The 12,154-nt window shown below is 43.0% G+C and overlaps 2 protein-coding genes across 3 annotated transcripts in view; one reads left to right on the forward strand and one right to left on the reverse strand.

Annotated features, from left to right (window-relative positions):
* The window catches only part of PRSS12 (serine protease 12), a 33,110-nt gene extending 29,497 nt beyond the window's left edge, over window positions 1-3,613 (reverse strand). The window contains exon 1 of the mRNA XM_059843678.1: window positions 3,280-3,613. Within this exon, the coding sequence (XP_059699661.1) occupies window positions 3,280-3,598 (319 nt within the window). The 5' untranslated portion in view covers window positions 3,599-3,613. The remainder of the gene's footprint in view (window positions 1-3,279) is intronic.
* Window positions 1-12,154, forward strand: part of METTL14 (methyltransferase 14, N6-adenosine-methyltransferase subunit) — a 39,844-nt gene that overhangs the window by 6,538 nt on the left and 21,152 nt on the right. The window contains exon 3 of one of the 2 annotated variants that reach the window (XM_059843680.1): window positions 124-271. The exons of the other annotated variant lie outside the window; for it this stretch is intronic. The gene's annotated coding sequence lies outside the window, so the exon portion shown is untranslated. The remainder of the gene's footprint in view (window positions 1-123; window positions 272-12,154) is intronic. 2 annotated transcript variants of the gene reach the window in all.

Below are 12,154 nucleotides of genomic sequence, written 5' to 3' on the forward strand. Positions count from 1 at the left end.
TACTTTTTAAGAACTATCTTGAGGATCAGTAGCAGTATTGCATACTCAAGGATTCTTATATTAGAACTTTCATAAATATTGTATACACTGAGTGTGTAATGTGCTGCGTTGGTTCCTCTGCAGCACTGAGATCCATCATGTCAGCAATCAATGGTTTAAGGCTCTGAGAATCTAAACTGAAACTGAGCAATGTAACACCCTCTGAAGGACTGCAAATGTCTTATGTGGGCAGAGCTGGAGAAAATGAGGGGTCTCACCCTGTGCAGCTCAGGTAAGAATGGTTCCAGAGGAGCTGCTTCTTAGAAGGAGAATATGGACATTCGTGTTTCACTTCTAATCATAAGCTATTAAAAAAAAACAGAGTCCCAAAAGTCATTCCATCAACTGCTTGGACCATAGTATAACAGGTAGGGAGAATAATCCAGTGTTTAGATTATGAGCCTGAGGCTTGATTCTTCTCTCACAAAAGTTTCGTGAACCTTTATTTGATTGACATTAGTGGAATCACCTTTTGATAAAAGCAATTTTAACAGAAAAGTTCTAAAGTCAGGCCTTCCCTGAGATGTGTTTTATTTCCATTCTGCCACTGACCTCTGACAAAAGCACTTACCCTGTTTTGTATTGGTCCCTCAGCATTTTAGAAAAGCAAATACTTAACCCACTTGATCCAAAGTGCTTTAAATTAGATGTGTAACAACATAGCATGAACAACACATGCACAAAACTGTAACTATGTGCCACACAAACATTGTGTGGCAGCAGCTGCTCCCAGGTACTGAGCTAGGCCTCATTCTTGGAACCTGAGTACACCACAGGTAAGTTGTTATTAGCAGCAACTAAAATACTGAATTCTGGTGGACTTATACGGACTCTGTGTAGAGAGTATGCTCATATTCATTTTTTGTCCTCTCTGCTATCCTTGGTTAATCATGATAATTTGTATATATTTGTATTTCCTTTACTTGCTTTCAAGGCATGAATAAGTAACGTTACCCAGATATTTTTAGAAGGAAGGAAATGAAACACCAAAACCTATTATTTTAAACAGTAAAACTGATTTTAGTCTAGTACTGTACAGTATAATTGCAAAGGCACTTTAAAAAAATTTCATTGTTAGTGTTTAAATATAAAACAGTTTAATATATGCATATGCACAAAGTTTAGCCAATTAACTTTGCAGCTAAGTCATAATATTTAAGCTAGAAAAACCCAGAGATTTACAGGTAAGCCTTTGAATGGTATTGTATTTAGTTATGGCAGGTGCCTAACACTGAGTGTGGGCTTCCTTAGCCCAGGTACTAAAGCAAGAGGTGCAGTGAGTTTCCCTCTGAGCAGTCTGTCTCTCTAGCTATAGCCACATCATGACATTGCCTCACTGGCATCTTTCTGCTTCTTCTAAGACAGGAACATACTTCAGGGGGAATATTACAGTAATCTTTTCTTTCTGGACAAATGGCTTGATTTGTGTCCATGTTCCACCTTTAGCCATCTCACAAACTCTCTAATTCTTTCATCTTGCCCTATGGAGACTTTTGGACAGACATGGTCCTGGTGATGCCACTGGAATTTACCACCAAGTCCAACAGGAACAGATGATCTGTCCATTACAAAGTACTGGCTATTGTTCAGTAGCTGTGTCTTCCCTCTTAGCAGGGGCCAACCTGGATTTCCTTTTTCTGGGGGACCAAAGCAGCATTCTGAAAAGACTGGAGAAACAAGCTAAACCCAAATAATGTAGTATTTTTAGTGGTTTTTGCTTAAATCCCCTTCATGCTGAACTTACAGGGGACTCTGAAACTTACTTTACTAAGTGCAAGATTGGGTTCTTGGCAATAAACTGCTGTGTTCTTCACTATTATATTAGACCAAGTCCTCATAAAGTATTTTGGGAACCAGACTGAAGAATTCTAAAAAAAAATTATTAATATACTGGGCTAAATTAGAGAAGCAACTGTAGTACCCTCTCTGAAAATGAGATCAGTTAAAGGGCATGAAGTCTTCTGGGTTTTTTTTTTCATCTGTGAAAAAAAGGTATCTCTTTTCTCCTCCATGCCAACAGCTGCCTGGTATTCTTCCCAGGGAAACATCTGTACTGCATATTCTGTAGAAAACTATTCTGTCTTCTTAAAGGAGTACATTTGACTGGGAACTCAGCTTTGGAAGCTGCATTTTTTTTGATGTATAAATCATCAATAGGGACCTTGATGCCTCCATATCCTCTTCATGGGGTATTTTGTACCAATACAAAAAATTGTTCAAACTAGCTTTTTTTTTCACACACCTTCTATGGGTACTGTTGGAAGAGAAGGATAAGAATCCTTTTCAGTCATCTGAAAGTAAATTAATTTGAAAAAACCTTCACAACCCAAAGTCAGCTTTCACAACAAACAAAAAAGTAACATGAACGACCATCAACCTCCTTGCTGACTTTGTGCTATTACAAAAGATGTAAAAGGAAGGACAATGAAGCAGGGAATTTTCATTTTCATTTCAACAACTACACTTGGTCATGTTTAGTATAGCTATAGATAAGACACAATTCTTATTTAGGTAGAAGATAATACCAGAGCAATGTGGGAAAAAATGTGAATTCACTCAATACCAGACTGTACATCAATTTATTTAATGCCAACACTGATGAAATGTAAAGCTGATCAAGACTTAGACTGAAATCAGAGGGAGTTCAGCTGGGAGCGTGTGAGGGGAGCACAAATCTCTTGACTCAGCTCACGGATGTTATTGAGCACCAGCATTAACTTGTGAACCCCATTATCCTAAGATGGGGGGGGCGCAAAGAAAGTCATACTGTGTAAATATTTCATCTTTGGAGCCAGGCATCCTTCTGTTTCTCTTTCTGCCACTTGACTTCTGTAGACAAAGTGCTTTCCCAGTAGGTGAACCCGGTTACAAAAAAGGAATGCCAGCCAGCCTGGGCAAACCGAGCCTACTGAACGCTTGTGGCGCAGCTTTGAAACGCTGTTCACCTATCCAGTATTAGAATAGCGGCGGAATAAACCCAGGCGGGACCTTCGTCTTTCCGCTGCATCCTCTGATGCGCGAGTTTAACTCTCCTCTGCGAACAGCTTTGGCTGTCACTTTGGAAGACGGTGTCTATCCCCTCGTTCGCCCTTCCCTCCAGCGGCAGGGAATCGGTACGGGATGGGAGAACGCCGCCGCCCGGCCGAGGCTCTCTCAGTGTCTGTCTCCCCCCGCGTCCCGCAGCCCCGCGCACTCTCTCGCCGCCACCCCCTGCCTCGGGCTCGCCCCCTCCCCGCTTACCTGGCTCGCAGTCAGCGCGGCCGCGCTCCGCCGCTCCCCGGCCGGCCCCAGGGGCGCAGCCGGGTCGCCCCTCGCCGCCGCCGGGTAGGGCGCAGGAGCTGCGGCGGCCCCGCGGCGCCCGGCCCGCCGCCCCCCGCCGCGGCAGAGCGGGCGCCGCCGGTGCCCAGGGGCGCTGGGCCGCAGGGAAGCCCCCGGCGGGGCACCCGGCGGGGGGCTGTGGGGCGCGGGCGGCCGGGAGGCTGGCGGAGACCTGCCCCGGCCCGCGGGCTCCGGGAATCGCCCCTATCACCAGCGCCACCACGAAGCCGGCGAATGTCATGGTGCCAGTCCCGCCGGCTTTGGTCCATCTCCCCCTCTGATCGCGCCCGGGATGCGAGGAGGGAAGGCGGGGCCGCGGCGTCCCGCTAATCCCCCTCGCCGCACACCCCAGCCGCCCGCCCCCGGCTGCCCGGCCCGCGGGGGCAGGGCGAGCGGGGCGCGGGGAGGCGCAGCCCGGGCGCTGCTGGCTCCCTACCTGCCGCAGCCTGCTCAGCGCGGCGGGGAGCGGAGCGCTCGCCCGGCCACGGGCACGGCCCCTCGGGTAGCCCTGGCGGGGTTTACAGGCGGATGCGTCCCCCGAGCCCGGCCCCGGGGCTCCCTCCCGCTCCCCCGCCGAACTCGGGGCTACCACCGCTGTACCATCCCTCGCCCTCGCCGGCGTCCCTCCGAGTTCTGCCTCTGCCCGCGGTCTCACCGCAGCTCCGCAGGCTCACCCCCACCCCTCGCTTTGGGGCTCCCCTAGCAGCCACCTTCTCTGCCCTGCCCCGTGCCTGTCTCTCCCCGGACCTCCGATAGGCTCACAAAGAGCAGAAGGAGCCGGGACCGAGCCTGGCCTGGGGCTCGCAGCTTCGGGGCGAGAGGCCCCCAGGGCCGTCTGGGGCGGCACAGGGGATGGAGAGATCCGCAGACGTGTTAGCGGGGAACAAAGGGGCTGGAAACAAATGCCGTGAAATGTCTTCGACGGTTTAGCATTATCCCAGTCCCGTTTGCTTTGAATAGTAATTGCTTATTTCTGAGTGCTGCAGAAGTCTGCATGACCTGATCATCTCTGATTTCCTTGTCCCACCGGGATGGCTGTCAGTCAGATGGCTTCTTTGTCTCGCATTGTTTGGTTAGTTTGGGTTAGTTGCTATGTTTTACTTTACTGCTGCTTTTAATCTATGCTGTTCCTTCTTGAGGTACACTTTATCTGGCAATTTGTAATGTGAGTCTGTTGAGTCACCTCTCCATAAGGTCCCTTTTCCTCTCTAATTTTTTTGTCTGGAAAGTGTTAATCTGGTTCTTGAGCGAGCACATGAGTATTTCCACTATCTTTTGTTGAGACAAAAGTCTAAAAGAAAGAGGGTGATTTCTGTTTTCTATGCAGAATGCCACATATATCCAGTGAACTGTGCCCTTCCTTTAGCAACCTCCAAACTGTTCAAAAGGTGGAAAATGCAACTTTATCAGTTTAAACTTTTGTTTATAACAAAAGATCTCCAATGCTAAGGAAAGCAGGTAACGTAGTGTTTGGGATTGCCTGTATTCATCTTAGTTCTGCTTAATTCTTTATTACAGTTTGTATTTTAATTACTCACAAAGTTAAAGCATACTCTGCTGGGGTTTCTACAGCAACGTGAAAACTATGCTATCACAGTGTCTGTTGCACTACTTTGTGGACAGAAAAGCACAGATTGTTCTTTCTTGCTGAGATTTCTTCTGGGGCTATGGATATGCATTATTTAAAAAAAACATCAGGACTGGCAAGAATTTAATTTGTTTGCAAAGCATTTGACTATATACAAGATATTAGCCTGAAAGCAACTTATTATGGCCGTTTTTAAATTGTTTGAAATTCTGTTTCTGTCATGACAAGCTGCTTGCTTTTATCCTTTGGGAAGGACCAGTTAAAAGCATGCTCAGCCTAGCTGGTTAAGGTTTCCTTCATTGCCTAGTAAACACTTTTTGGCATCAAGTAACAATATTTCTTTTTCTCTGCAGTAAGCTCTTTTTCCAACCCTCTGCAGCCTGGAAGAAAAAGGGTTCTCCTGATCAGCACAGGGGGAAGAGAACAAATGAGTGTGATGAGTCTTGCAAAGTGCTTCAGGCAAAGCTCTGAGCCTGGCACTTAACTCTGATTCTGATTGCATTTGCCTCCCCAAGGTGTGTGGGCTGTGCAGTGAACCTTCTTTACCTATTTGGGTAGAGGTATTTGTGCTTGAGCTAGCAAAATGGTATTCAACAAGAGGTGTGGGAAAAGAGGGGAGGCTACTCAGGGAAAAAGGTTTGGAAGTAACTACAATTCCAAAAAAGCATCGAGAAGAAAAAAAGCAGAGTCATAATGATTCACTCCCAAGACAGGGTTCATGTTTAATGGAAGGATCCACATGTACAGACTGACTCTTGAATATTTTAATTTTTATCATGATTGTTCTTTTGATGTGGCCTTATAAGAAGAATGGGCCTTCATTTGTTTTAAAAACTATAAATGAACATTCCCTATGATATGAGGTCTGTTAATGCTACAGAAAATAAAGCTTTTGTTACTATTTACAAATTAGGGACTCAGTCTGACATTGATAGTAAACTCGCTGTAAAGAGGAGGGGTACTCTCCTAAGGAATCCTGGAGCTGATGGACGGGTTTTTTGCAGGCTGTAAGCTTTGTACTTTGTTTGCAGCTTCTGTCTTGGCTTGAGCACTTCTGAGTGTCTCCCCCATATGGTTTCTCTGGTGTCTGAACAGTCTGAGCACATGCACAGTTTGTCCTGGGGCTCTGGCACTTACAGGTGCCATGCAGAGAATCGCTCTGATCTGCTTGACTGCTTTTATCACACTCGGAGGAAGCTCATTATCTCTGTGACTTCTGCCTCTGTCACATGTAGTCACAATCACTCAAAAGTTGTTGGAAAGAGCAAAGACAAAGCAAGAGTTACAGACTGTGGTCTGGAGAAGCTTGATTCTTTCGGACTTGAAATGGATGCTCACACTTAAAATAACAGTAAAAAAATGCTTTAAGGGTGGACTTTACCTTCACATATTTAGAAACAAGAAACAGAGCATTATTACTCTGATATAGTTTTAGAAAGATGTCAGATATTAAATGCTCTTAGTGCATTTAGCCACCTTAAAAAGTGTTCTCTCTGCTGTACAAAACTGTTGAAGACTCATTCACAAATTGAACTGCTTTTGAAAAAGGAAATGCAAATGAATAAGGAATTGCAAATGAAAACAAAAATATGTTTTCTTATTTAGGAAAATAGGCAAGTAGTTCTTTGGAAATGTCAAAATCAATCTGGGTGTTACATATAACTTGGATTATGAAATTACAGCATCCAGCTTTTCAGGAAAAAAAGGCAAAAAATGCTGAAAATCACAAATCTGTGGAAACTGCAAGTTAAACTCCTGCTGCAGCATTGGGGGATTTAAAGTCAGTAATCTGTGTTTAACAAGGCCTGTTAAGGCCTGTAATTTTTATAGGAAAGCAAAGGCTTGTTATGGTCTTTTGGGATTGGTAGGGAAAATAATCCATTAAGATGACATTACAGTGGGTGAACTGGCTCCAGGTGAAGCCCATTCCGATTTTGCAAAATGGTTCCAATACTTAGCCTCAGTATTTAGCTTGTTTTGACAGCAGTTCCAGAGACCAACATTCATGACCAAAGCTGGGGAATCTGTGCTGTGCACTGGCAACTTCATGACAGCAGTTGGAAATCATCTGCCAGAATAGGTTTTAGTTTCTGTACAATTCCACAGAAGCAGCAGGTTGGCTGTTTTTTTCTCTACTGATTTTTGATAGTGCCAACATCAAACTGATGATAAAACAAATAATAATAAATAGTTCATAGTTATGAATGGATCTCACCACTTCAACACCTCCTGCTCCCCTCATATTTCGTGCATAGATTCCTTAGGTTACCGAAGAAATGGAAATAATGGAAATAGTCACATAATACAGAGCAGTGTGGGTTATTCATAATATGCAAGGCTTTAAAGGAAACTTAGCCAAAAGCTTCCTTCATCCTAATAGCTTTCTAAAAGCACTTGATAGTTCTTCCCTGTGGCTGGCTCTGATTTTACATTGTGTGAGGATACAGGTTATGAGAGGACTAATTTTCAATGAGTGGTTCATGTGAATAGGTGAAAATATCTCATGTGTGGGTTAACCATGCAGAAATAGTAGTCCTGCATTTCAAAACATTTAATACCCGGCATTTAAAATTCCGCTGGAGAATCAGTCTAATTCTGCTGCCATTTGAATCAATAGGAAAATTCACTGATTAGCCTCTTCCTGTGTTCAGTAAAGCTGCTTACCTTTATTTTTGAGTCACTCATGCAGTGTGCTGTCAGCAGAGATTTTAGAAAAGCTGAGCACTTCCAGCTGTTGATGGAATTCAGTTAAAATACTGGTGACAAGTAAAGGCCTGACTCAGCCCTGTCTCACTGCCACTGATAGCCCTATCCAAGGTATTCTCTCCTGCACTCCCTCCTGCCCCCTTTAGCGTCAAGCAGCAGCACAGATGGGACAGCTCAGACCAAGGGCTGACTTCAGGCGCAAAAAATTCCCCTAGGAAAGAAGTACAAAGTAGAGAAAATGTAGTCAAATACCCAAGCACAACAATGAAATTATTTCCTTACTGTCTAGCTAATAATTTTGTACTTTTTTTTTCATATAATTAACTAGGCTGGGGCAAATAGATCAAGTGCTGGAATAAATGGAAAAACTTCTACACATGACCTAGTGGGCACTGGGTGAGATCAAACACCAGGCTGAAGTCAGGGCTAGGAGAGGAAGCAAGGCTTCACACAAAGGAGACTTCCATGTGCAAAATGAGCCATGCAACGGGTGCCGAAATGAGTCAACATTTTTTAGGATGTAAGTCAGCGCTCTTATAAAATAATTTTATTCATTAGTGTCATTCTTTTTAACTACATGGGCAGCAGAAATTTGAAATGCTGCCAAGTCTGACTCAAAATTAATTTGGGTTTGTGCTTATGTGGAAGAGAATAGGCCTTTTGTCCATAATTCCATATAAGCTCCATAGGGTGACCCTGCATTGCACAGGATGTAGCTGAACAGCCGGTAATTGATGAGGTTTCCATTAACACATGACACAGTGTGCACAGTAATGACATCACAGGAAAAGCTTTTTTAAAGTGTTAAGTACTTTTTGTACAAGGGGCGAGTTCGTATTATAAGGGAGCAAGGAACCTGTTTTCCTGGAACAAGGCAATAAGAAACTTGATTTCCCAGAGGAGTTCGATGCACAGGTGTATATGTGCTCAACACTGGGTTCCACAGACAGGACGAACTAACTGCAGTTAAAATGGAAAGGTTTTAAACCGGTTTCTGTTGCAGGTGTAAAGCAGGTGACAGGAGTACTGGGTGTAACACTTTGGAGCTCTGGAGACAGGATGTGTCCATGGTGTTGCTTCTGTTTCAGCAACACCCAGGAACGTGCAACTGGCACAGCATATGGACCTGTTCATGCGCTCCCAGTGCTGTGGGGTTTGAGTCTGTTTGATATTGCTTCCCTGAGCAACCTCCAAGCACTCCTTATGCTCCTCTGACAGAAGGAGCGTTCAGCAGATCCCAAGTGTGCGGTGCCATGTGGCAGAGTGGGGAGTGAGACTGGAGTGTAAGAGCAGGAGAGCCCCAGCCTGCCTGTGGAAATACAGCAGAGGTGCTGCTTTATCCCCTGATGCTCGCAATGGGAAGTAAAGGCAGCATCCCATATGTTGCAGTCTGTTAACTGGGTGAAAGGGGAGCCTGTGTAGCCAGCCTATAAATAAGTATATTTAAAGAGGCAAGAATGTGCCAATGAGAATGTTTTTAAGAAATGGTATAGAAAATCACATTTGTTAACAAACAGGCTTAGTGGAGTTTTGCTAAGAAATGGAACTTCAGTTCCAAACCTGACTACTCTGAGCTATGTGGGATCTGGTAAGTGAGTCAGTCCTTTAAGGGACAGAAAATGTGAAAAAAAAATTAATAAATTCATCATAAAACATGCATTTTGGACTCTTTTTCATATAGAAAGTGGCCTTGCAAATGAGTCAACATTAGGTAAGCCTGCCACAGAGCAAGATTAAGCCCTATTTATACAAAACATCCCCTGTCATTGAGGACAACTGGTTCACAGAGCTGAGATATATGACCTTCTACAATTTCCTCTGACATTCATGTGTAGAAGGTTCCCTGAGGTAAACAATGCTTTAGAAATGTACGTGTTTAAATAAGTTCTTCTCTCACAAACAATCCAGGTAGTTCCCTCCAATGATTTATGTCTGGAATGGCAGCATTTGTCTTCTCTCTGCTCAGAGATAAATTTCTCAAAACATTTCTTAATAATACCTGTTTCAGAATTCTGCATTTCATCATTGCGAAGTATAAGTGCAGTGCAAATCCCAAACCACAGAAAGTGAGGCAGGCAGGGCTGGTTTGTGGTTTTGTCTTCCACCTCACCCAAGTCCCACCTTCCCATTAGCAGCAGGGGAATGAGTCATTTCTGCTATTTGCTACACTATCTCCAACAGCAACACACAGAGAGTCTGTAAAGACTTTTTTTCTGCAGAGTTTCAGAGGGATGCAGGAATTAATTTAATGCTGAGCTACATATGTGCCGTGATCCTTGGTCAACATTAGCCAAATTTAATCCCATCTATTTTATATAAATTTGTTTTCTGAGAAAGACGGAGACTTCATTCTCTCTTCATTTTCCTCTCTCTTAATAGTTTTGGAGAAGAATATTATTATTATTTTTTCAAAGGAACACATACTCTCATACTTACTGAAGGGAAAGCCAAAAAAACAGTCTATAGTTTCTTGACTCAGGGACACTGGGATTTATTTGTTTGTATTGAAAGCATGACGACTAATTTCAAATTGTCTTTTGTTTTACTTGAATTTTTTGGGAAGTGTAACTGTTAAGGAGGGGAGTATATTGGTGAGTGTTTATAATCCATGGTCTCTTGGCTGTATAGGTTAATAATTCCACTGAAACCAGTGAATCTTGTCATGTTAGTGAGAAGATATTGTGCATTATGAATACATGCCTCGGTTTGCCCATATTGGTACCATTTAAAAAAATACAGATCCCAGTAGTTCCCAGCTTCCTTTCACAAATATATGCAGAGCTGCAGCAATCATTTCACATTGATTGCTCTAAAGTGATGCACAAAGATATATACTTGATATTTGTGCCCCCTTTCAACAATGTAGTTGAAATTTTACAATGCAGACACACATGCTTTAAAATAAATAAGGTGGAGATCCTGGGTACAGTTTTGAGGAGTTTCTGTACCAGGTGGGATCAGAGTTATCTTTGCACTATTGAATTATGTCTCCTGTAGTTAGACCAGCACTGGCATTGTGCCAGTGGCAGACACTGGCACTTAGATTGCCTTTATTCCCACAGAGGGCAGGTGGGAAGGGTGACGGATGACAAGGGCGCAAAGCAGGAAAGTTCCACTGCTGGAACTACTGGCAAAACAAAGAGCTTTCTTATAATCATCATTGTTGGCTGAATCCTCCCTTATTCATCTTCACTTCTGACTTTCTTATCTCCTCAAATCCCTCTTGTCCTATTATTGTGATTTCCCCATTGCTATTTCCTTGATAATCTAATGGCTCTGTGGGATTACATGTTCCAACTCATTTTTTTTCATACTTAGCCATCTCAGCTGACATAATGATACGTCAAGTAAAAGGAAAAATTAAAATTAAGCCCATTGGATTATGAAGAACACTATTTTTTCTATAGGTACAGCTATACAAAACATAGATAGTGACTTCTGTTTTCATATTGATCTGCTTAGCACCCCATTTATTTTTTGAATAAGCGCTGTATTACGCTACACTCTACTGTTATTACTTTAAACTTTTAAACATTGTTATTTTACACAAAACCTCCTAATGGTAAATCATTAAATTCTACCAGACCAAATGTACAGTGGTCTGAAGTAGAAGTATTGCTAACTTTATCATTTATAAAATTTCAAACCTCTCCTTGCTTTATTATGATCATTACTCTGTTTTGGAGCCAGGCCTTGGAATGTTGCCATTAGTTTCAGCAGAGCCTTCATTTAGCCTTTAGAAATTAAGTAAGTAGTTTGTGTTGGGAGCAGTAGGAGGTGGACTGGCAATTTGAATCATAGGATCATAGAACACCACGTGGGAAAGGACCTCAAGGACCATCTGATCCAAACTTTCTTGGCAAAAGCACAACCTAGACAGGAGGGTTGAGCACTCTTAAAAGTGTGCAATGTTGGGAAATCCCCCACTTCCCTGGGGAAATTGTTTCAATGATGTGTAGTCCATGTATGCCTTTTTTTTTTTTTTTTCCTGTACATGGGTTTTTCTTACTGAATTTCTCTCTTTGAATTTCCTAGGATCCAGGAAAAGTGAAAAACTCCTTTCTCTAACATTTCACTACAAGCCATATTCTGGAGTAGCAAGAAGATAAACAATGAATTCAGGACTATATTTAAAATATTTAAAATATTTTGTACAAATAACATGCTGATGGAAAATAGCCCATTCAGTTAGCTATGGAGGTAGCCAGGAGACACTAAATAATACTGAAAACTAAAGTACTGAGTATGTCAGGTAATAGATAAAGATGAGTTTTCTGGAATATGAAGACATCAGACACAGGAGGTTTTCAGTGTACAAAGCTGCCATATCCTGTCACATTCTGTGCAGAATCATTCAGTCTCCTTTACTGCCAGTCAGCACAAACAAACCAGCTCTGAGACAGAGCATGTGTACAAGTACCACAAGTAAACACAAAAATGAGTGGGCTTGTTTTGCAAGCATGATGGGACACAGATTATGGCTGGAAGATAAAACTGGCAGTA

The sequence above is a fragment of the Haemorhous mexicanus genome, chromosome 4 (assembly GCF_027477595.1).
Source record: "Haemorhous mexicanus isolate bHaeMex1 chromosome 4, bHaeMex1.pri, whole genome shotgun sequence".
NCBI classification, from domain to species: Eukaryota; Metazoa; Chordata; class Aves; order Passeriformes; family Fringillidae; genus Haemorhous; species Haemorhous mexicanus.